Consider the following 25,031-nt stretch of genomic DNA (forward strand, 5'->3'; position numbering starts at 1 on the left):
TGACTGCCCAGTGCCTGCACTCCACCATACACACACACACACACACACACACACACACACACGATTTCCCACTAGGAAGAAAGTTGGCAAGGCTGGCTGAGGGGCCAGAAGGGGCTCAGTGGGGGTATGACCCAGCTACAGGCTTATCTTTCAGGGCTGCTGGGGGAAGGGACTCCCCAATTGCCAGAGCAGAACAAGTGTCTGCTCACAGGAATACAGTTTCTGGACAGCACAGCCTGCCCTCCCATTCGTGGGAAAGTGAACTCGGTCAGCATTCCAGTGCCCAAAATGCATTAAATGCATGAAGTCAACGCATCCTCAGGTCACATGAAAGGCTGGGGCTCTCCACCCAAATACTAATTTGAAGGGACATACACTAAAATTTTTGTTGTTGTTGTTGTTTTGTCTGTTTGTTTTTTACCAGGGCACTGATAAGCTCTGGTTTATAGTGGTACAGGGGACTGAACCTACGACTTCTTTGAATAACCTATCAATGTGAATATGTTATCAAACCCCACCTCTGAAGGGACATATGTTCATAGTTACATTGTTCACAACAGCCAAAGAGTGGAAGCAGCCTAAATGCCCATCAACAGATGACGGGCTAAAGAAGTCGTAGCATATATACTCCATGGAATATTACTTTGCAATCAGAAAAGATGATACTGTGTCCTTTGAGATAAAATGGATAGAACTGGAGGTGATTATGCTTAGTGAAATAAGTAAAGAGAAGAAAGACAACTACTGGATGATTTCACACACATGTGGAATCTAGAGAGCTGATACACATGAACTTGCAAAATCCAACAGAAGTAAACATGTTTCTAAGACTTGTGAAAACTCTAGTGGTTCTCTTGGGGAGGTGGGAGGGTGGGGACCACCATGTCTCTGGGACTTAAGCACTCCTGGGTTGGCATTCTCCTTCAGAGAGTGAGCCAGAGAAAGAGGGGGAGATACCACTGTACCAGAGCTGCCCCTGTTGCCATGGTGCCTTCCATGTGGTGCATGTGTTGAACCTGAGCTATCTCCCTAGCTCCTAAAATCGAATTTTTATTTGAGGGGGTGGGAGAGGGGGAGAGAGAGAGAGAGAGAGTGGCCAGAATACCACCCTGGCCAGGTAGGGCATGGAATCCAGGTCTTGGGTATACAAGCTGTGCACTCTGTCTGCTGAGTCTGTTTCCCACCCCCCTCACCAGCCATCCCAACAAGCTGAACAGTCTAGAGTTGTCCCAACCCTTCATTCAGTTCAAGCAGATGGCTGGTGAGGGGGGTGGGAAATGAGTGCAGCAAAGAGAAAGAACCAGAGGTTTGCAGGGAAAGTCACCAGCTTCTGGAGCTGTGGGAGAGAACATTTCCCTGGGGGCTAGTGGGCACCCTAAAGGTGGGCATCCCAACAGACTTTTAACTAGGAGATAACTCAACTGATAGCGCACAGGACTGGCATGCCTGTGGTTCCAGGCTCTATCCCTGGCACTATAAGTGGGTGCTCTCACTTCTCTCTTCCCCTCAACTGTCCCACATGAAATAAAGCCAGAAATTAGAAAACTTGCTGGGGTTCTGGTGTTCTGGAGGATCCCCAAACACAGACTAACCCCCCAGCCCTCTCAGTCCTGCTGGCTCCCTCCCAGCGGTGGCTGTCACAGGACACGCTGGTGGGTGTGATGGGACACTAGACCCTGTCATCTTACAATCTTGAAACCTACCATCAATCATTAATAACAACAACAACAACAAGGAAAAAAAAAAAAAAGCAAAGGCTGGGGACCTCCATGTCAGAACTCCGTCACATGAAGCTGAGAAAGCGCTGGTGGAAGTGAGCCCCAGGCAGGTGGCAGGACGCGAGGGCATGCCAGGGGAGTGGAGGGAGGTTCTGCATGGTTTTGAAGGCAGTGGGGCCCAGGTGGCAAGAGAAGCCGCTGCCATGAGCAAGAGGCCCCATGACCACGCGGGGACTCACCTCCTTCTCAGAGAGGTTGAGCGTGAGCAGGTGTAAGGCCCTGGTGTGTGAGGACTTCCAGTCCACGGGCATGACGTGGCCGTAGTTGTCCGTCAGGGCATTCCAGATCCTGGGGGCGGGGGGGAGGGGGATATAGGTCACTAAGGGTTGGTGTCCTGAGAGGTCATGAAACAAACACCCAGCACCAAGAGGGTAGGGAAGAGGCAAGGGCGAGAGCGAGGGGAGAAGCACGCTTGGCAGGCGGAGGGAAGGGTGGGTGCAATGGAAGCCCCCAGTGGCCACAGACCATCCCCTTCCCCACTGGACCTCATGTGTGGACAAGCACAACTGTCCTGTCCACAGAGGAGAAAGCTAGAGTACAGCAAGCCCAAGCCACGCTTCCAGAGCCTGCTCCACACTGCGTCCTGCTGACAATTTCTGGGTGGGGCCTGTACCTTGCCATGTGCACAGCCGAAGGCTGAACCCTGGCACCACACGGGAGCCACATGACACCAGGGAAAGCTCAAGTACTATGGTGTCTCTCCCTCACTCCTCTGTCTCTGTTTTTCTTCAATATATGTCTCTGTGTATATGATATTAATGCTTAGTTAAAGTAGATGTATATAAACGAATTTAAAAAGTAGGTCTGGAAGCAGTGAAATTACACATGAAGTACTACAAAAAAAAAGTAATAATAAGACAGAAAATGTCACTTCCTAGTAGACAGACCACAACACGGAGTGATGAATGACCAGGGTTTAGGACCTATTCTGTTATGTGCCAGGCCAAGAACACACAAGAAGAGCCGTGCTTTTGGTTGTATATTCCAGTCACCCCACCTGGCCATCCAGGAGCATTTGGAAGGCACACAGGGTGGGGTGCAAAAGGCCCTGCTCCCTAAGAAGTCAGGAAACAGAGAGCCTGTGTCATGTCCCTGCCCCTCTGAACAAGGAGAGGCTGGGGGAGGGGGTGCAGATGCCCCTCCCTGAGGCTGCTCTCAGCTCCGAGCCAAGTGAGCTGCAGAAGACAGCAAGGCATCATGACCAAAATTCAGATCTGACCCCCCATGCCCTGAGGTCAGGGCCAGCAGGCCATGACATGACACTGTGCGAGCTGAGACATGGCTGGGGTCCGTGATGTCCAACAAAACCCAAGGGCGACTCTCTGGCCAGAGAGGCAAACATCGGAGGCATGGGGGGGGGGGGGACAGGCAGAAGGGAGTGACATTTGCAAGTGTGAACAAGCCTTGGAGTCCAGTGGGTGGGCGGGGCTTTTCACCTCCAGGGGAACCTGAGAGATGACAGCGCTCACTTCAGCACCCAGAGACCCAGAGGCAGGTGCAGGGTCTCAGCCAGAGAGGTCTGGAGCTAAAGGGAGGTGGCCACAAGTCCAGGAGCCAAATCCCAATGCCATGTCTGTTGGGATGCCCACCTTTAGGGTGCCCACTAGCCCCCAGGGAAATGTTCACTCCCGCAGCTCCAGAAGCTGGTGACTTTCCCTGCAAACCTCTGGTTCTTTCTCTTCTCTGCTGCACTCATTAGACCCTCAAATGCTAACCATCTGCTTGAACTGGATGAAGGGTTGGGACAACTCTAGACTGTTCAGCTTGTTGGGGTGGCTGGTGAGGGGGGTGGGAAACAGACTCAGCAGACAGAGTACACAGCTTGTATACCCAAGACCTGGATTCCATGCCCTACCTGGCCAGGGTGGTATTCTGGCCTCTCTGCCTCTCTCTCTCTCTTCCTTCTCTCCCCCTCTCACCCCCCCAAATAAAAATTTTAGGAGCTAGGGAGATAGCTCAGGTTCAAGCCCCTGTACAACATGGAAGGCACCATGGCAACAGGGGCAACTCTGGTACAGTGGTATCTCCCCCTCTTTCTCTGGCTCGCTCTCTTGAGGAGATGCCAACTTGAGGAGTGCTCAATTCCCAGAGGCATGAAGCCCTAATGCCACAAAAAAGGAAAAAAAAAACAAAAAAAACTTGGGGTCAGGTGGTGGTGCACTTGGTTGAGTGAACATGTCACCATGTAGAAGGGCCCAGGTTCAAGTACATACATGCAGGAGGGACACTTCAGAAATGGTGAAGCAGGTCTACAGGTCTCTCTCTATATATATACCTCCCCCTCTCTATCTCCTCACTTCCTCTCAATTTCTCTGTTCTATCAAATAAAATAGTAAAAAAAAAAAAAAAAATAGCCACCAGGTCCAGTGGTTTGGTACGGCCAGCACCAAGCCCCAGTGGTAATCACCCTGGTTCGCAATAAAACAAACAAAAAAGAAAACTTTTAACTGGGAGATACTCAACTGATAGCGCACAGGACTGGCATGCTTGTGGTTCCAGGCTCTATCCCTGGCACTATAAGTGGGTGCTCTCACTTCTCTCTTCCCCTCAACTGTCCCACATGAAAACAGAAAACTTGCTGGGGTTCTGGTTTTCTGGAGGATCCCCAAACAATGACTAGCTCCCCAGCCCTCTCAATCTTGCTGGCACCCTCCCAACGGTGGCAGTCACAGGACACACTAACCAGGACACTCCCCCTGGAAGCCGTGGCTTGGCAAATGTGAGCTTAAAAAGGAGAGGCACCCTGAACAAACTTCTAGCCTCACCAAGGTCAGGCCTGCTGAGGAAGGAATTGGATGGTAGCACTTAGTGGTGGTAGCACTAACAGACTTCTAGAATTTTCCAGCCAAGACCACAGAATTCCTCCATACTTCTCAGAAAGCATCATGTCCAGCTGGGGACAGACGGAGGACGGCTCGTCAAGTAGGTCTGAGGCCTGCACAGCCCCAGGATATCCCATCATGAAAATACACGTGTATAGCAATTTACAGCCTCTAAATCAACCTGACTCAAGGCAGTGTGAATTTTAACTTCTACCCATGATGCACTTGATGCCATCTCAGGGGGAAGCTCGGCAGAGAAGCACAGCCCACAGGAACCTAACCCACAACCCAGGCTTGAAATAAGTTACCCTGGGCAAGGCAACATCCCAGAAATACTTCACTACCAGGAGAGAGGCAGCAGAGAGAGATATATATGTACAACAGACAGACAGACAGTCAGACAGTCCCACAGAAAGACAAGGTACACAGCATGGACACCTGCCCAGTCCCTGACAGGACCCAGTGATGTGAGAGCACCACTACCAAACAGTGAGGGCCACAAGCTATCATGGGAGTTGTGGGTGTTTGTTTGTTTTTCTACCCATCAGGGTTTCACTGCTCCAGGCCAACTTTCTTTTTCAGATAGAGAAACAGAGAGGAAAAGGGAAAGACACCACCGCCACAAAACTTCCTCCACTGAGGTGGAGAGAGTCTCAAACCAGGGTTGGGCACATGGCAAAGCAGTGTACTCTCCAGGTGAGCTAGCCTGCCAGTCCAAGAGCCACAGATTCTTTTTAAAGTTTTTTATCAACCTAAGATTCCAGACAGCACAATCAAAACAGCACCAGGGACATGGAACTAGCTGTGCACAAGCCAATGACCTGTTTTAAGAAATCAGTAAGCAGGGGCGAGGTGATAGCACAATCAACAAAGCAGAAATTACCATACTTGAAGACCCCGGTTCAAGCTCCCTGTAGAGTGGAAGCTTCAGGAGGGGTAAAGCCATGTTGCAGGACTCTCTCTTTCTCTCTCTCCCTTTCTATCTCCTCCTTCCCTTTTGATGTCTTTCAGTCACAATCCAATAAATAAATATAATGTTTTTAAAATAAGCTGTTTTTAAAATAGGAAAAGAAACTAGTAAACATAAATATTGTTGATAAACCTAAATATCTAACAAACAGAATTTAAAGCCCTGACTGTCCTGACTCCAACTGATTCACAGTATATATTTATTTATAAATGTATCTTCATATATCTCAATCTACATGTCTATATAATATACATAAATGTGACACCATGCATATGTGCATATATGTATATATACTATATACAGCCAAAGAGACATAATTGTTACTCCCAAGTTGGTGCCATTGACCTGCTGTCCTTGGCCTGAGCCCCAGAGCCTGGAGCCCTCCCAGGCCAGCCCAGAAGTCCAGCGGGAGGAGGGGGTGTCCACCTTTCCTGCAGCCCCCCCCACACACACACACCTTCTCAACAGCCTGCATTTTTCATAGGAGCATCTGTAGGCCTGGACAGACACTTTGTAAAACCAATCCGTAGCCCACCCCACCCCACGCCACCCCTACACACACGCTAAACCCCACCAGGTCCAATGGGATTCCAGTAAGAGATTGATGGTTTAGGAGTGCGGAAAACTAGGAGAAGGGGGGAAGGGATGGAGGGCAGATGGAGGGGCTGCTGGTACCAGGGGCTTAGGGAGGAGTGGGGTGCAGAGGGGGCGGCAGAGAGCTGGGAACAAGGTACTGGGGTGGCCTGAGAACACTTCAGAGGTTAGAGGGGGCGGACCCTGTCCCGCCAGTAGTAAAGAGGCCCAGAAAGGGAGATGCTGCTCGCATCCCTTAAACACACCCACCCCAACCCTCTCCCAGGGTCCCCCAACATTAGTATACCCCCCTCTGCCCGCCCTCACTGGGCCTCAGCAGCAGGCCCTCCAGATCACCACCACCCACACTAATTCGTTCCCCTACCGCAGGCCCCCCAACCTCCTAAACCCCGCAATCACCTATCCCCCTGCAGCAGGCCCCAGCACCCCCAAACCCCGCACTCACCCATCCCTTTGCAGAAGGCCCCCAGCACCCCCAAACCCCGCACTCACCCATCCTTTTGCAGAAGGCCCCCAGCACCCCAAAACCCCGCAATCACTTGTTCTCCTACAGCAGGACCCAAGCACGGCCAAACCCCGCACTCACTCATCCTCCTGCAGCAGGACCCAAGCACCCCCAAACCCCGCACTCACTCGTCCCCCTGCAGCAGGCCGCGCTCGCTGATGGGCCGCACTGCCGCCCGGGGGTGCTCAGCGGCGGGCGCGGCGGGGCGGAAGCACAGGCTCAGTTGCTCCTCCAGACTGCAGGCCAGCGCGCGGAAGCCGCCGCCTGGGCCCGGCCCATCCTCGGGGCTCGCGGGGCGGCGCTCCGGGTCCGGGGGACTCCGCGCCGGCTCCTGGAACTCGTAGAAATCCTGCCAGTCCCCGTCCGCCGCCATCGCGGAGCGACTCCGCCCGCCCGGAGCCCCGGAGTGACACAACCACGACAAGAAAGCCACGCCCCGGACACGCCCATGACATGCCCGTCACGTCTCTGGTAACGCCCCGGACACGCCCCGAGAACAGGGCCACGCCCCCTAAGGCTGTCCTGCCGGCCTCCCACGCATCCTAGGCCTGGCGACAGACCCCGCCCCCTCCCCGCCCACATATCCGCCCCCACCCATCTGGCCCCGCCCAGGCCATAGGCCTGGGAATGTGGCTGGGCCCCCCCCATGTTGGTCACGCCCCCTGACCACGCCCTTTATCCTAGATCACACCCTCTGGGCGACGGGTAGCACGTTTTCCGTTGTCCCATTCGGAAAAGCCAACCTCACAGCCATAGTCCAGGCCTCAGCACCCCTCCTCCAGGCTTCTACCTAGCGCCCTCAGCGGGAGGGGGGCCCCCCACTGTGATTGCGACCAGGGCTTTAACCCTGGGTGACCCCGAGGTGACAGATCAGGACCCAGGTCACCCTGCAGGGGACATGACACAGGATCCAGGTCACCCTGGAGGTGAGAGGACACTGCGATCTGCCCTGAGTTCTTCCCGGAACAACAGGGCACAGGAAGGAGGCCTGGGGGAAAGGCGGAGGAGGGCAGGGAGGCTGGCTGAGTCAGGCTTTAGGAGTGAACACAGCCCTGCTGGTGTGGCGCCCCTCCCTGCTGGGCTAGGAAGGGTCCTGGGAGCGGCAGGGAGGGGCTCCATTACCCCCTAAATCCCCTCTTCACAGGATTCCTGCATGCAACCTCACATCTTCTCTTACAACTCCCGGACCGAGCAACAACCAGAGTCTTTGGAAGTGCTGAAAAAGCCCTGAAATCTATTTTGCAATGATCTTATACCTCCTCCGATCTATACCAGGGACTGGACCCTCTGAATATACCAAGATGCATGATTGCATGAGTTAATATTTGCAAAGCACTTGGAATACCTGAAATGAGAGTTATATAACCAATACTGTTACCGAATTTTCAGGCACAGTGACAGGACACACTTTAATGCAGGAAGGCTGTAATGAGGGAAGCAGTGTTTACTATGCCAGTAGACCCAGCAGGACTCCGTGTCCACAAAAGACTGGTCCCCGACCAAATACAATGGCGCCTTCCCTTTTATACAGTTACCAACTTTCTCATTGTAACTCACAACAACAAGCATAACAGATGATTTTTTTGTATACAGAGAGTACCATTTGTTTGGGTTATCAGCAGACTCTTGGGCAGAGGTAGCAGATTCTAAGGCCACCAACCAAGGCCACTTTGGTGACAGCAGTAGAAAGCCCTGTTTATGCTGGAAGGAGGGAGAAGATTGCCACCAACTACATTTTTCTTCAGCTAAGAATTTAACCCTTGCTTGTCTCTATACATGGCGGTGAGTCTTACCAGGAAAAAAGGCTTCTGTCACATGCAAAAATGCTATGAACAGGGGGTTACTGTGTTCAATAGATCTAGAGTCTATTTGCCAAAAGGAGGAAAGTTTGGAGAGGAGTAATGGGGGTTCACTGCTCCTGAAGTCCCCCACACACAGGTGGGGAGTGGTAGCTCAAACCCAGGTTCTTGCACATAATAACCTGTATGCTTAACCAGGTGTACAGCCCATCCCCTGATCTGCATCTTCGTGTGTGTGTGTGTGTGTGTGTGTGTGTGTGTGTGTGTGTGTGTGAATGGAAATTTCTCCTAGAGCCCAAACCAACAATTTTTTTTTTTGCCTCCAGGGTTATTGCTGGGGCTTAGTGCTAGCACTATGAATCCACTGCTCCTGGCAGACCTTTTCTCCATTTTTTTTTGATAGAACAGAGAGAAATTAAGAGGGAAGGTGAGTTAGAGAGGGAGAGAAGGAACCCCCTTGCAGGTGGGGAGCTGAGGGATCCTTGTGTGGGTTTGCACTTTGTACTATACGTGCCACTGCCCCACCCTCCAACAAGGTCATGTTTCCTATGCGTGCAAATAAATTGTTACTGAGTTAAAGCCAATGGTCTCAGATGTTTGCTTCAGCCAAACCCTTCCCTGGTGTTCGTAATCCCATGCACTGCCCCTAGTGTCACCACCAGTCACTTTGGGTACACCAGTGTGGACACAAGACTTGACGGAACCCTATTGTTATCACTTTCTCTCTGCACCCCCATGCCAGCCTGAGCACTCCACACTGTCTGTGCAAGGCCTCCCAGGGAAGGTGCTTGGGAGGAAACCAAGCTGAGGGGATGTCTGCCACCAGGTGAAATGACGGCCCAGCCACACGTCTCTGCCCTGCCTCTGGCATGTCTCTCTACCCGTGTTGGACCAAGAACTATAAGATGCTCTGGAGTCTAGGATCCTCAGTAGAAGAGCGCCTTCTAAGCTAGTGTGGCCCCATTTCCTCTTGGAATTCAACTGGGTCCGGATCACCACTGCTTTAGAGAATCCATGTCTTGGGGTCTAGTCCCTAAACCCTCTCACTTGGTATCTCCTGACCACAAGGTCCCCACCAGCCCCACTTTCAGAGATGAGGTGCTCAACAATCCATGTTCCTGGGTCAGAATCAGTTCCCTCAGCTCCTCCTGTCTCAGTTCTTCTGTCCCAACCCCTAGAAGGCAGATAAAAATGTATGTAAACATGTTTGCTCACTTCATGTATTTAGCAAAGTCAGCGTATAGAATTAATTAATGCCCAGCAACTGATTCAAAGTGGGGAAATGAAGATAGAGATGTTTTTCAAAAAAATCTTCATAGCCCTTGAGTATTATGTTCATATCCATCCTTTAAGATAGAAACAATGTATTTACAGTTTGCACGTACATAGCACATCATGGTGGAAATTTGAGTGGCAAAAAAATGGAAAAGTAGACTACTCAATGTATAAACCAACTAAGGGTATAATCAGAAAGTATAAGAACTGCAAAAAAAGAAAAGAAAAGAAAAGAAAGAAACTACTGGATACAAGAACAGAAAACTTCTGGTTGTCGAAGTATCATGTAGTAAAGGCTGAAAGCATTCTAAAGCAACAATAAGACAGTGATGAGTGTGTATTTAAATAACGGTGCAAGGCTGGCAGCTGGGCTCATTCAGTGACAGTGTGGGGGAGGTTGTGACATGGAGCTGGTGAAACAAGAGTAAAAAGAACTGAGGAATCCTTATGTTGACCCAAGGAATTAAGGAAAGTTTGTTTACAGAAATAAAGGATGGGAGAAAGCAAAGTAGAAGAAAGGAGGAAGGAGGACTGATAGATGAGAGAGACAGAGAGAGAGAGAGAGAGAGAGAGAGAGAGAGAGAGAGAGGGAGAAGGAAATGAGAAGGGAGGAAAGAGAGCTGTGGAAATAACACAGTGGTTTCCACAATAGATCTGAGGGTTGGAGGCCTCAGGGTCAATTTTGCCACCATTGCCAGAACTGAGCAGTGCTCTGAAGGATAGAAAGAGAGAAAGAGAGAAAGAAAGAAAGAAAGAAAGAAAGAAAGAAAGAAAGAAGAAAGAGCGAGAGAGAGAGAGGAAGGAAGGAAGGAAGGAAGGAAGGGAATTTGTAACGTTATAAAAAAAACTGAGAAATGTTATGCATGTACAAACTATTGCAAAAAAAAAAGAAGAACAAAAGAGAAAGGAAGGGAGGAAGAAAGGAAGGAAGGAAGGGTAAGGGAAGAAGGAAGAGAGGAAGAAAAGAAGAGAGAGAAGAGAGGAAGGAATAAGGAAAGAAGGGAGGGAGAGAGAACCGGTTCTTTCTTTTTTTTTATTTATTTTATTTATTTATTCCCTTTTGTTGCCCTTGTTGTTTTTATTGTTGTAGTTATTATTGTTGTTGTCGTTGTTGGATAGAACAGAGAGAAATGGAGAGAGGAGGGGAAGACAGAGAGGAGGAGAGAAAGATAGACACCTGCAGACCTGCTTCACCGCCTGTGAAGCGACTCCCCTGCAGGTGGGGAGCCGGGGTTCAAACCGGGATCCTTGTGCCTGTCCTTGTGCTTTGTGCCACCTGCGCTTAACCCGCTGCGCTACAGCCCGGCTCCCGAACTGGTTCTTTCTAATTTATCTCTGTTTCTTAAAAATTTAAGGAACTTCTAAGCAGTCAAAGATCACAGTCTACCCTTGATTAGTGATGGCTGTTTCATTCCAATCACTCCCAGTTTCACTGAGCAGGTCAGGACCTTCACCAGGCAGAAGCAGCCTGGGAGACCAGACATGGATGGTGATGGGGTGGGGGGAGATCCCAACAATGCCGGGCACAGGCTGAGTCAAGTCTGGGTAAGCAAATGCTGCCCTTGGGCACCACTCCTCAGCATTTACTGCTTTGGGGAGGGTTGTGATGAATGATTTCTCACTGTGAGCTAAGTGAACCCTCCAGACAGACTTGAGTCAACTTCAGGGGGCGTTCCACTGAAACAAGCCAGCAGTGTTGGGGAAGAGGGAAGGTGTTTGCAAGGAGTGGGAGGAGGAAACACAGACTGAAAGAGTAGGTCAACCCCCCCACCCCTCCCCCACCCCCACAGGCTCCCTAGTCTGAGCTGGGCAGAAGTGTTGACAACAAGTAAGACGCTAGCTGACTGTTGACACTAAGTCACACTTCTTACTACCTGAAAATGAGAATGGTCTCATATATTTTTAAATATTTATTTATTTTCCCTTTTGTTGCCCTTTTTTATTGTTGTCCTTATTAGTGTTGTCATTGATGGCACCATTGTTGGCTAGGACAAAGAGAAATGGAGAGAGGAAGGGAAGACAGAGAGTAGGAGAGAAAGACAGACACCTGCAGACCTGCTTCACTGCCTGTGAAGCGACTCCCCTGCAGATGGGAAGCCAGGGCTCAAACCGGGATCCTTAGGGTGGGTCACTGCACTTCGTGCCACATGCACTTAACCCACTGCATTACCGCTGGACCCCCAGAATGGTCTTATTTTTAAGTGATTGGATCACCATTGAAATCTGGCCAAGGGCAGAGGAGATAGCATAAGGGCTATGCAAAAAGACATTCAAGTCAGAGGCATCTGCTGTCCCAGGTTCAATCCCCAGCTACATCATAAGCCAGAGCTGAGCAGTGCTCTGGTGTAGAGAGAAAGGAAGGAATCTAAGGGCCAGGTGGTGGCATACCTGGTTGAAAGGTTGAGCACACATGTTTTGATGTATAAAGATGAGAGTTCAAATATGCCTACTAGCTATCTATAAAATGGAGACCCCCCCAACTCTTCATCTGCACTATTCCTGCCTTTAAGTTCATGATTGTTCAACAATTTGTTTGGCTTTGTCTGTCAACTCTCTTTTCAGCCACCAGGTTCCAAATGCTAGCAGGATGCCGACCAGACTTCCCTGAACAGGCAAACCCACCTATATGTCCTGGAGCTCCGCTTCCCCAGAGCCCCACCCTAGTAGGGAAAGAGAGAGAGAGGCTGGGAGTATGGATCGACCAGTCAACGCCCATGTTCAGTGGGGAAGCAATTACAGAAGCCGGACCTTCCACCTTCTGCACCCCACAACGACCTTGAGTCTGTACTTCCAGAGGGTTAAAGAGTAGGAAAGTTATCAGGGGAGGGGATGGGATATGAAGTTCTGGTGATGGGAATTGTGTGGAGTTGTACCCCTCTTATCCTATGGTTTTGACAATGTTTCCTTTTTATATATATATAAAAAAAAGGTCAGAGTTCAAGCTTCTGGTCCCCACCTGCTAGGGGGAAGTGCTTCACAAGTGGTGAAGCAGGGCTGCAGGTGTCTTTCTCTCTCTTTCCCCTTTCCCTCTCAATTTCTGTCTCTATATAATAAATAAATAAAATATTTTTAAATGCATTTAAAAATATTTTTTTAAAGAAGGAATTAATCAGGGGCCGGGTGGTGGCACACCTGATTGAGCACACGTTACAATGCACAAGGATTCAGGTTTGAGCCCCCAGTCCTCACCAGCAGGGGGAAAGCTTCACAGGTGGTGAAGCAGTGCTGCAGGTGTCTCTCTGTCTCTCATCCTCTCTATCTCCCCATTCCCTCTCGATTTCTGACTGTTTCTATCCAATAAATAAATAAATATAATAAAATTAAAAAATAAATAAATAAAAAGGAATTAATCTGGCTAAGATGCAGCCAAAGGTGGGGAAGGGCGTGTGGGCACCCTAGTTGCTTCCCACTCCCTCCCTGCCAGCCCTACACAAAGCTTTCCAGTTTCCTTTCAGCACCCAGCTGAAACAATAAGTAAATATCAGTTCAGGCAAACACGAATGCCTCAGTAGTATCCCAGTATAATCAAACTTAACCTCTGAGTGAGATCAGCTGGCATCACCACAATGGTAATTAATCGACACCTAAACCACCAAGGAAAACACCAAGCAGCAGTGGGTATGGAGAATGGAGATACACCTGTACATCTTGTGGGGACATATAAATGGAAAGTCTCCAAAATTCATGGCTGCAGTCAGAATACAATGGAGCTGCTCAAATAAGTCAGAGATGGGGGGGGTTTGTCTTCCAAGTCTCCGATCTCATCATAAGGGGTGAGGAGTGCAGAGTATTAGCTAATGAAACGTATAAAGGACTGAGGATGCCACAGCTGTGGGGTAAAGGGCTGGAGAGAAAGTGTAGTTCAGGCAAAGGAGTTAAGATTACCTTTAAGAAAATCTGAGAAATTTTAGCCACAGAATATATATATATATGCTACTCCTTGCCCTAATCCAACTTTCTAGCCCTTTTCTCCATTCTAACACCATTCTCTCAGACAATATTCTTATCCAGCCTCAGGCTAGCTACTGAACTCAAGCAAAAGTACTATAGTTGTATGCCCCCAGGAATATGCCTAAAATGGTTCTCCTAGCTTTCTTCTACCCTAAAATCCCTAATCTCATCTGCTCTGATCCTACTTTTTGGTTCCTGTTTATTAACCATCTTGTCTCAATTTCGGTCATGCCACCTTCCAGACACCAAATTGCAGATTCTACCATTACTCCATCCCGACTTCTTTGAGCAGACAACTTCACCAATGTGTCCTGGACCCTCACATCTCCAGAGCTCTAACTGGGAGTATGGATTGACCTGTCAATGCCCATGCTCAGTGGAGAAGCAGCTACAGAAGCCAGAACTCCTACTTTCTGCTCCCCATAAACAACCTTGATCCATACTTCCAGTGGGGGAGAAGTGATAGGATGAAGATAAGAGGACTCTGCACTCCAGCTCCGTCAGCACCCAGAGAGAGAGAAGGAAAAGGAGAGGGACATATGGAGGTAGCTATGATGTCATGAGGGGCTTACAGGGGAAGAGAGGATTGAGTCAGAAAAAGAAGGGGCAACTATGTATAAATGTGGACAGAAAGTTGTAGAGAAGATGGCTGACCCAGGTCTACAACCTTAGGGGAACTCTGGTGGATTGCAGTGGGGAGAGTAAAGATTCAGAAATCTGGTGGTGGGAATGGTGTGGATTCAAACCTCTGTCGACATGTAATTCTGTAATATAAAAATAAATTAATTAAATTTAAAAATCTGAAAGAGAGAGAAAGGAGGAGGAGGAGAGCACAGAGCACTGTCAGCTGTAGCATATGTTGGTGCTGGAATTGAAGCCAAGACCTCCAGGACCTCAGGTAAGCAGGTGCCATGTGTTAACTGACTAAGCTATTGTCCCAGCTGGATAAAGTTACCTTTTGCTGTGAGAGGTTTTGACTTGAGTCACCAAACACCTTAATTGTCTCTCTCAACCTGTTAACTAGTTGCTATTTGATAAATGACGGGCTTCCTCCCTCACTGAGTACATACCATTTTCATTTCTCAACAAGTGTCTGAAATGATCCCTACCCCTTGTATGTTCTTTGAATTTGTTTTGGTTTGTTTTTAATTTAACTTAATTTAATTTGTATAGAGACAAAGAGATTTGAAAGGGAAGGGGAAGATAGAGAGGGAGAAAGAGAGATACCTACAACACTGTTTGTCACTATTGAAGCTTGCCCCCTGCAGGTGGGGACCAGGGCTTGAACACGGGTCTTTGTGCACTGTAAAGTGTGCCCTCTACCAGATGCACCACCACCTAGTCCCCTTGAATCTACTTTGTCCACAAGACTTAACTTCCCAGCTCTCTAAGCATAGACACTTCTTAACAAAAATATAAGGGGTGGGGGGGTAGGGAAGTAGCACTGTGGGTTAAGCACACTTGGAGCAAAGTGCAAGGACTGGCGTAAGAATCCCAGTTCGAGCCTCCAGCTCCCCATGGGCGTTGAAGCAGGTCGGTCTGCAGGTGTCTGTCTTTCTCTTCCCCTCTCTATCTTCCTCTCCTCTCTCAGTTTCTTTCTGTCCTATCCAATAACAACAACAACAGGTATAACAACAAGGGCAACAAAAAGGGGGAAAATGGCCTCCAGGAGCAGTGGATTCATAGTGCAGGTACTGAACACCAGTGATAACCTTGGAGGCAAAAAAAAAAAAAAAAAAAGTTAAGAGGGAAAGACATGAGATAATTCTGTATTCTCTCAGTCTGGAGAAGCTTTCACTCCCCTATAGGAATAATATTTCATAAATGAGATAAAAAGAGCCAAGGTCTTTAGGCAGTTAATCTTCTGTTACGAGCACCTGAGGAAGCTTGAGGCACGAGAGAGCTGATGACATCAACCTTGTTCTGTCAAGACGGACTTGCCAGCACAGAAGGCGCCACCAGCTTCTGCTGTAACTGTGAATGCTTTATACAGTGTAATTTCTTTCTGTGAATTGCTTGAAGATCTATTTGTTTCCAAATTTGTTCTGTATCTAAAAGCGATATTAAAAGACTCTCTCACAGGTGAAGAGACACAAAGCTAAAGAATCTGCTTTTAGTACTCCCTGAAGCAGTCGTTCATTTGATGTGCATTTAATAATTAACATTAAATGATCCTGGAAGCCATGGTCCATTTCCCGTGTCTAATAAACAACATGTAATTCTGTGAGATGAAATCCCTTAATCGAATGTCTGCTTCAAGGAAACATGGCACTTAAAGCTTCCAAAACTATACCAGGAGAGTAAAGATAAAATTCCAAGTCCCCAGCTTCTCATTTGCGAACAATGGTGGAGATGCCTAAAACAAATTATTTTTTAAATATTTTATTATTTTATTTTTATTCTTTAATTATCTTTATTTATTGAATAGAGAAAGCCAGAAATAGAGAGGGTAGGGGAGATAGAGAGGGAGAGAGACAGAGAGACACTTGCTGCACTGTTTCACCACTTGTGAAGCTTTCCCCCTTCAGGTGGAGAACCTGTTCTCAAACCTGGGTCCTTGCTTATTATAACATATGCACTCAACCAAGTGCACCACCATCTGGCCCCCTAAAGCAAAATTATTTTTGAAATCATACTAAAACTTACTCAGAACTGGTTTCCTAGAGGACTATTTTCATCTAAACCCCTGAAACTTTTAATTAGACTTTGAAGTTCTTGGAATCACAGAGAGTTCTTTATAATCTTGGATAATTGTATTGTTATACTGCTTGCTATGTCAATCTGAAAATACCTGGTTTAATAATAAATGTAAGATACCATTAGATGCTACCGGTCTGTCGTCCCCCCCCCCCCCCCCCCGCTGCTCTGAACTTCCTTTTTTTCAGATACAAAAAAGATGGATGGGGTGGAGCCAAGATGGCAGCTTGAAGACAACACTTGGTGTGAGCTCCAAAGGGAAGCAGCTTTCAACCTGGGATTCTAGAGAGAGGCCACCAGGTTCCAGATGCTACCAGGATGCCAACCGGACTTCCCTGGGCAGATGACACCACCAATGTGTCCTGGAGCCCCCACTAGGTCCTCCTCTGCCATCATGTTTCAGGACGTGAACCCTCACTCCCACCCCAGAGTCTTTTAGTTTGATGAAATATACCAAACCCAGTCCAAGTTCTGCATTGTATTTTCTTATTTTTCAAGTTTTTTTTATTAGTGATTTAATAATGACTGACAAGATTGTGGGATAAGAGGGGCACAACTCATGCAATTCCCACCACCGGAGTTGCATATCCCAGTTATCCGAAGCTTTCCTATTTTTTTATCCTTCTGGGAGTATGGACCCAGGATCACTATGGGGTGCAGAAGGTAGAAGGCCTGACTTTTGTCATTGCTTCTCTGCTGGATATGTGTTTGAACAGGTCGATCCATACCCCAGCCTGTTCCTATCTTTCCCTAGTGGGGCAGGGCTCTGGGGAGATGGGGTTCCAAGACACATTAGTGAGGCCATTCTCACCTTTTCTGTGTTGCTGTCTTCCTGCTTACCCATCAATACAATTCTTTAAACTACTTCCTCATCTTTTTCTTCAGTCTTCCATGAGGCTTGTCTTCATTTGCTTGCCTAAATTTCTCCCTCCTAGACATCTTTTATTCATTTTTTTTTTTCATGAGACCTGAAGAGGCCCCAGGAGAGGCCCCAGAAGTGTCAGTTGCCCTTCCGATGCTTCACATCATGTCTATGCTCATCCAAGGAACCTGAGAAACATTTCTGTTCCAGATTGGCAATCATCAAATGCATTTCCCTGATGGTGTCACTTAGGACTTGTGAACCTGAAACTTGTGAAACCTGAAACCTTAACTGTTGTGAAGACAAATGTCTCCTTAAACAGCACGAGAGGAAAAGACCAGCTTTTCTTTCTCCTATGTGTAGAAAGGGAAGTTACAGTTAAGCAGCTGATTCAAAAGCAGCTTACGAGGAAAAAAAAACAAAAAAACATCAGACTGCATGGACTCTGGTGGTGGAGTGGGGCTGTGGTGTCTCTCCTCTGTGTGCCTTTGTCCTCTCTAAAATAGACACAAAATGGAAGTTTCCTGAATATGTGGAATCCTGCATCTGAGAGGCCCCAGACATTGAACCAGAGGAAGAGAAAAAAAGAAATTAACATCCAGAATGTGAGAGACACGTATATAGAAATGTGTTTGAGGGCTCATTTATAGATATTAAGATTATTAAATATACAACACTATTTAAAATAAAGTTCACACCTTCCCATGCATGGAACCCTGGGATCAAATAAAACCCTGGCAGAACATGGTAGAAGGTAGCAGTGGGAGATCCTCCGTGGGTGGTGGAGAGTTGCTGTGTTGTGTGTCCCCTCTTCCTCTCTCTCTCTCTTTCTCTAAGGATGTAGAATGGACATTGGGTCAGGATGATATGCAGCGGTATCCTTCTGGCATGCATGATGCCCAGAACTCATTCCCTAGCACAGTGTTAAGATTAAAATAAAGAATAAAACAATTGTGACCCACAGTCCTGATCTGACTCCTGCCTGGGTACAAGGTCTCCGGAAAGAGTTCTGTGTCAGTCTGAACCAGAAGCTGTGCACTAGGGAATGGCCACAGTGCTTCTTACAAGCTCCTCCTGGCTGCCAGAGACAGAAGCCATGCAGATGTCATGTCAGCTCATTACTACCTGCCCGTGGGCACACACCACACCATGTCCCTCCTCCTACCTCCCCTTCTATCTCCATAAGAAAGAGTATCACAAAGGTAAGACACAGGCAGAACGTACAAGAGAATTTTCTGTGCCATAGCCAAGCAGTGGAAGCAGCCTAAATGACAGGATAAAGCAGCCTAAAAGACAGGATAAAGAAGGTATGGGATATATATATATATATACTCCATGGAATGCTGCTTTGTAATTCAAAAGGATGATACTGTATCCAAAACATAGGGACAAAATAGATGGAACTGAAGGAGAGTGTGCTTAGTGAAATAAGTAAGTGCTGGGAAATTGTGCCGATGCAGTCACATCTGCCATGTTGCCCCTCAGGCTACTGCTAGTTCCCTCGAGAGTTGGGACATTCTTGGAGTGCCTGTTCAGCCATGTTGTGCCCTCAGGGCATTGTCTATATCCCCATGATATTGGGAGTGCTTTGATTATTCCTCCCCCCTCCCATTCTCAGGATAGTTATTATCCTATCCTGGAGTGCTATGGTTACTCCTCCCCCTTCCCATTCTTGCGAAAGCTACTCCTATAAAAGCCCTTCTTCTTCCGCACCTTGTTCTCTTGCCAGCACTTCACTCTGGTGTTCAGATGCAGGAAAGGTTACTGCGTGAGGCAGCCATTTTCATTACCTCCATGTGGCCCAACCTGCCTCTCTAGCACCCAACTCTGAGGTGCCAGCGCAAATAAAGATTTGTGTTTCCTCTTCACTCTGGACCACCTCTATCTCTTCTCTGCAGCCCGCGTACAACAACATCTGGCACCCGACGTGTCCTGCACTCACGCCCAGCCTGAGGTCCAGAAAAGCCGCCCAGACACAGGTAAGTGGCATCCGCCCGCCTCTGTGGCCCCGTGTTTCCCTCCACCATAGGATTTTTTTCGTTTTATGAGGAGGTGTCCCAGACATTGTATCCTTCTCTCCTGGGACAGGCTTTCGATCTCAGAGACGCTTTAATTTTTGCTACACCGTGGATTCTCATGGCTATATTTACTATTTTCAGGATATGTACAAGGCCTCCTGCCAAAAGCTTAAGTGACCTTGAGGCTGAGATACGGGAGTTAAAGGATATTTGCTTAAGACTTAAATGCCCTAAGCGATCTGCTGTCAGCCCCAAAACCGCTGCCTCCAGAGACACGTGTTCGGTTTCTCCTGTGGCAGCCTCCGCTTCCACAATCCCTCCCCCCACTGTCCCTGGAGACACAGTCTGGTTTCTTCTGCAGTGGCTTCTGCTTCCTTGACCCCTCCCCCAGCTGTCCCCACAGACACGTGTTTGGCTGCTTCTCTGACTCCTCCTCCCATTGCCCCCACAGACACGGGTTCAGTTTCTCTTGCTGCGGCTTCCACTTCTTTGACTCCTCCCCCTGCTAATACCTCATCATTAAGAGACCCTGTGGCTTCCTCTCCTTTGACTCCTACCCCTGCTGACACCTCATCATTAAGAGACCTTGTGGCTGAGATATGAGAGTTAAAGGATATTTTTTCAGCATTTAGGGACCTTAAACCATTTGCAGTCCATCCCGAGAGCTCCGTCCCTGTAGATACGTATTCAGTTTCCCCTGCCACTACAGCAGTTTCCATGGCATCTTCCACTTCTGTAGATCTCTCCCCAGTGTCATCGAACCAAATCCACACCTTCCCGGTAAATGTGGCCCCAACTAGACAAAATCCTCAGGTGTGGCACCCATACTCCTCTAAAACTCAGAGAACTCCGCCAAGTGGTCAGGGAAGACGGAATTCATGCTCCATGGACTAAGTCCATTTTAAGGAGTTTTTACCAGCACCTTAACACCCCCCAGGACTGGAAAAACCTGGTTTGTGCTGCACTCCCAGACCCCCTCTACCTACAGTGGACAGCATACTTCTGTGATGAATGCTCTAGACAATCTCAGGAAAATAGTAACAAACAGATAGCATGGAATTTTGATGCATTGTTTGGAGCAGGAGAGTTTGAATCTGGAACTCAGCAGGCAGAAGCCAAGTTTCCAACCAGTTATTTTGAACAGGTACGCATCTGTGCAACACAAGCATGGGAAAGATTAACCCCAACCACAGTAGAGGCCTCAGTCCCTATTAACTCTTTGCCAAAACACTGATGAAACCTTAGCAAATTTCATCTCAAGGGTGAGGCAAACTTTAGAGAGAAAGGTTTATAATCCTGAAATCCTCTCTTTCCTCCTGCGTTCTATTGTCTGGGATGGCATGATACCACAATTCCGTCAGGCATGCCTTAGTCTTAAACACCTACACCCAGATAATTGGATTTTAGTGACACAGGAACTTACATCAGGCAATTATGGGGCACCCGCTACGACACAGGTTTATGCAGTTACCCCACATAATCAAAATGGGGCCTGCTTTCAGTGCAGTCGCCAAGGGCATTGGCGTAACCAATGTCCAGATAAGCTGCAACCACGCCTCCAGTCAGGGCAATCCCGCCTCCAGTCAGGGCAATCCCGCCTCCAGTCAGGGCAACCCCGCCTCCAATCAGGACAACCCCGCCTTCAGTCAGGGAGCCAGAAGCCACGTACGGTCTGTCCAAGATGTCATAAAGGGTTTCACTGGAAGAGAGATTGTTGGTCCAAATTTCATAAAGATGGCACACCTCTGAATGGTACAAATTCAGGGCCTGAGATTTTGTGGACCACCCCTGTTTTAGAACGTGGTCACCCTACTATGACAGTAAAGAGTGGCAATATTCCTTTTAAATTTTTGATTGATACGGGGGCAGAAAAGATGATTTTAAGGCAAGCAGAGGTTCCCCCAAATTGGGAACTCCTCCCGGGACCTTGTATACATGACATAGGAGGGGTGACCCAATCCTTTCTCACATGAGATTCGCTCATGTGGGAAGACCCAGAGGCTTCTACTGGACACTTCCACCCATTGGTAGCTGACATTAGCACCAACCTATTGGGCAGGGATCTTCTAGAATGTCTTGAAGTTAGGATATCCACAGATGCCTCTGCAGAGTGTAACACCCACTCCCGCGAGACCAGATCTAATCAGCACCCCAATACTAAATGCCACTGTTCGTAGCAAAACACCCTGCTTAAGCTGGCTTTCTAATGAGCCTATCTGGGTGGAACAGTGGCCTTTACCTAGGGATAAATTAGAAATTTTAAAAGAGCTCGTCAGAGAGCAGTTGTCCTTGGGACACATTCGTCATTCTCGAAGCCCATGGAATACTCCTGTCTTTGTGATTAAAAAGTGCTTGGGAAAATGGTGCCTACTTCAAGATCTCCGTGTGGTAAATAAAACCATGCAGGTCTGGGGCTCCCCCCAAAGGGGTTTGCCTCTTGCTTCTGAAATTCCCACGGGAATTCCAATCATAGCTATTGATATACAAGATTGTTTTTTCTCTATTCCCTTGCATCCACAAGATTGTAAACGTTTTGCCTTCTCTGTTCCTTCTATTAATAACGCCAGCCCTGCTGAAAGATTTGAATGGGTGGTGCTGCCCCAGGGCATGGCCAATAGTCCTACAATTTGTCAAGAGGCTGTTAAATCTGCCCTTTTTCCATATATCCATAAGGGCCTTAATGTTTTTCATTACATGGATGACGTATTAATATGGGGAAAATCAGATACAGATCTCTATGCCTTATGTGATTTTCTCATTCCTGCATTAAAGAAAAGTGGCCTTAATGTGGCTCCTGAGAAGATACAGCTAATTCCTCCAATATCTTTTTTAGGTTCAGAGATTTCTTTAACGCAAATTCGTCCCTTAAAACCTAATGTAATATGACATAGCAGAACCTACAGAAGTTGGCTCACAGAGCCCTCTCTCCTACCCCTTCCCTGAATTTCTTATGTTATGACTGGCCCGTTGTGTTTTGTGAGTGAGTGTGTTGAATGACCAAAAATTTTTGTATGACCCATCTGCTCAGAGTACTCTAAATGTTAAAACCATTGTCACTAACATGTGTTAACTCTCTAAGTAACCTGAGTCTGTTTATAGTCCAAAGTCAATTATAGTAAACCTCTAACTTGTTACAAGTTTTATTTTTTTTCACAAGTAAGTGATTACAGCTATCAAGCCTTCATATGAGGAATCATCTGTTCATATGGTAAGGTATTAAACTTTAAGAAGTTCCTCCATATCCAACCTATGTGAATTAACAACATTCACATATTCTTGTACACTTAACTGGTGTATCTTGTCTTGCCACCATAGGCCTGCCTTTGTCAGCCAACAGTTTAAAGATGTTTCCCTTTATAACATCACCCATGCCACGGACATCCTTTACTACCCCCAAAGACAAATGGCTGTTCCCCTGGACATCACATCCACTGACTGCTTCCCTTAGACTTAAGATATGATCCCACCTCTTCATACCAATGGATACGTTCCCCCTTCCTTACCTGTCTACCCTTAGTTGTGGGACTCTAGCTTGTTTTACTACTTCTGCTCACAATAGGTCCTATAATTCTTTTTTTTCCAACATTTTAATTTATTTATTAATGAGAAAAAGAGGAAGAAAGAGAAAGAACCAGATATCTTTCTGGTACACATGCAGCCAGGGATCAAACTTGGGACCTCACACTTGAGAGTCTAACGCTTTTCCACTGCGACACCTCCCAGACCACGGTCCTATAATTCTTAACAAGCTCATGGCCTTTTTGCGGCAACAGATTGATGCCATAAAGATGCAACCTATACAAACTCACTATCATAGGCTGGACATGGCAGAATATTAAGTTGCTGTGGAGGATTTGCCCCCCTCCATCAGAACGTCCACCATGTAGAGAGCTGGCTAGCCAATGATGGGTAAGAAGAAACTAGCACTATCCAGTCAACCTAAGACAGGGCACCTGGTACTACTGGGCAAAAATGACCAGGTGTTCCAATGGCGGGTAAGACTGAAGGCTGATCCCCAACCTAAGACAGGCACAGTCCACCCTGCCACAAAACAAAGTCTGCCAAACATGAAAACATGATATAAGAAAGGGGGACATGTGGGGAGCCACATGTGCCCTCAAGGTTGCTATTGGCATGGCCATAGAGTTTATGTTAAAAGATAGTTCCTGGGAATCGGGCGGTGGTGCAGTGGGTTTAGCGCAGGTGGTGCTAAGTGCAAGAACTGGCTTGAGGATCCCAGTTTGAGCCCCTGGCTCCTCACCTGTAGGGGAATCACTTCACGGGCGGTAAAGCAGGTCTACAGGTGTCTTTTTCTCCCCCTGTCTTCCCCTCCTCTATCCATTTCTCTGTTCTATCCAACAACCACAATATCAGCAATAACAACAATATAATTACAACAATAAAACAACTAGGGTAACAAAAGGCAAGATACCAAAAAAAAAAAAAAAAGAGGGATAAGATAGTTCCCGCTTCCCTACACCTTAGAATCTTTGTTAAAAGATAAGTTCCTTTTCCCCATGAATATATGATAATAAATGAATAGGAAAGATACATCCCCCAATACTCAGTTGGCTAAGGCACCAAACCTCTTTTTCTATAAAGCATTCAAATCAGATGCCCTGCTAACCACGAGAAGCAGACTGTTTGTGTTTCTTCCACAGGAATCCCGGAAAAAACCATCTGGACCCCTGCACACCCTGACATCACCCACTAGATGGCACGACTACAGTGGCACACCCCCCCCCCCGAAACCCTAGATGTCACCTGACATGATCTGAAGAAACTGATTCACAGACTCCAAGGACAGAACTTTTTTACTGTATGTCTGCCTTTCCTGCTTCTGCTTTGCCTGTCACGTTTTGGCAGTTCCAGCTCACAATCTACAGAAAAGCGGAATTCCAGAGGCTGACCTTCCTCATGCAGCATTTCATCCCCTTCCATTTCTCCCCCTAGTCGCCTACTTTGGACTGAGACTTCTATCGGACTTGCTGGTATACCCTTTGGACACTTTAGACAATTTTACAGCAGCTTCCTTCCCTTCACGTTGCTGGTTTTTCATAGACTGACCCTGAGTAGTTCATAGACTTTACACACTGTTGCCCTGGGCATTAGATAAAAGGAAAGGGGATATGCTGGGAAACTGTGCAGATGCAGTCACATCTGCCATGTTGCCCCTCAGGCTACTGCTAGTTCCTGTGAGAGTTGGAACATTCTCAGAGTGCCTGTTCAGCCATGTTGTGCCCTCAGGGCATTGTCTATATCCCCGCGATATTGGGAGTGCTTTGGTTACTCCTCCCCCTTCCCATTCTCACGAGAGTTATTATCCTATCCTGGAATGCTATGGTTACTCCTCCCCCTTCCCATTCTTGTGAAAGCTACACCTATAAAATCCCTTCTTCTTTCGCACCTCACTCTTTTGCCAGCACTTCACTCTGGTGTTCAGATGCAGGAAAGGTTACTGCGTGAGGCAGCCATTTTCGCTACCTCCACGTGGTCCAACCTGCCTCTCTAGCACCCAACTCTGAGGTGCCAGCGCAAATAAAGATTTGTGTTTCCTCTTCACTCCAGACCCCCTCTCCTCCACGGCCCGTGCACAACAACAAGTAAGGAGACAAAAGACAACTACCAGGTGGTTTCGCTCATTTGTGGAATAAGAGAATTGATACACATGCATTTATATTAAAAAAATAATGGAGTAGGGGTGTTGGGCGGTAGCACAGCAGGTTAAGCACAGGTGGTGCTAAGTGCAAGGACCGGCAT

At 47.6% G+C, this 25,031-nt stretch overlaps 1 protein-coding gene across 4 annotated transcripts in view; it reads right to left on the reverse strand.

Moving 5' to 3' along the window:
- The window catches only part of FEZ2 (fasciculation and elongation protein zeta 2), a 41,756-nt gene extending 34,641 nt beyond the window's left edge, over window positions 1–7,115 (reverse strand). For all 4 annotated transcript variants that reach the window (XR_009548890.1, XM_060186864.1, XM_016187239.2 and 1 more), the window contains exons 1-2: window positions 6,798–7,115; window positions 1,958–2,066 (exon numbers count right to left, since the gene is read on the reverse strand). Coding sequence is in view for 3 of the 4 variants with exons in the window: in XM_060186864.1 (XP_060042847.1) it covers window positions 1,958–2,066; window positions 6,798–7,042 (354 nt within the window). In the remaining variant the exon portion in view is untranslated. The remainder of the gene's footprint in view (window positions 1–1,957; window positions 2,067–6,797) is intronic.
- Between the last annotated feature and the right edge of the window lie 17,916 nt (window positions 7,116–25,031).

Source organism: Erinaceus europaeus, chromosome 3 (assembly GCF_950295315.1).
Source record: "Erinaceus europaeus chromosome 3, mEriEur2.1, whole genome shotgun sequence".
NCBI lineage: Eukaryota > Metazoa > Chordata > Mammalia > Eulipotyphla > Erinaceidae > Erinaceus > Erinaceus europaeus.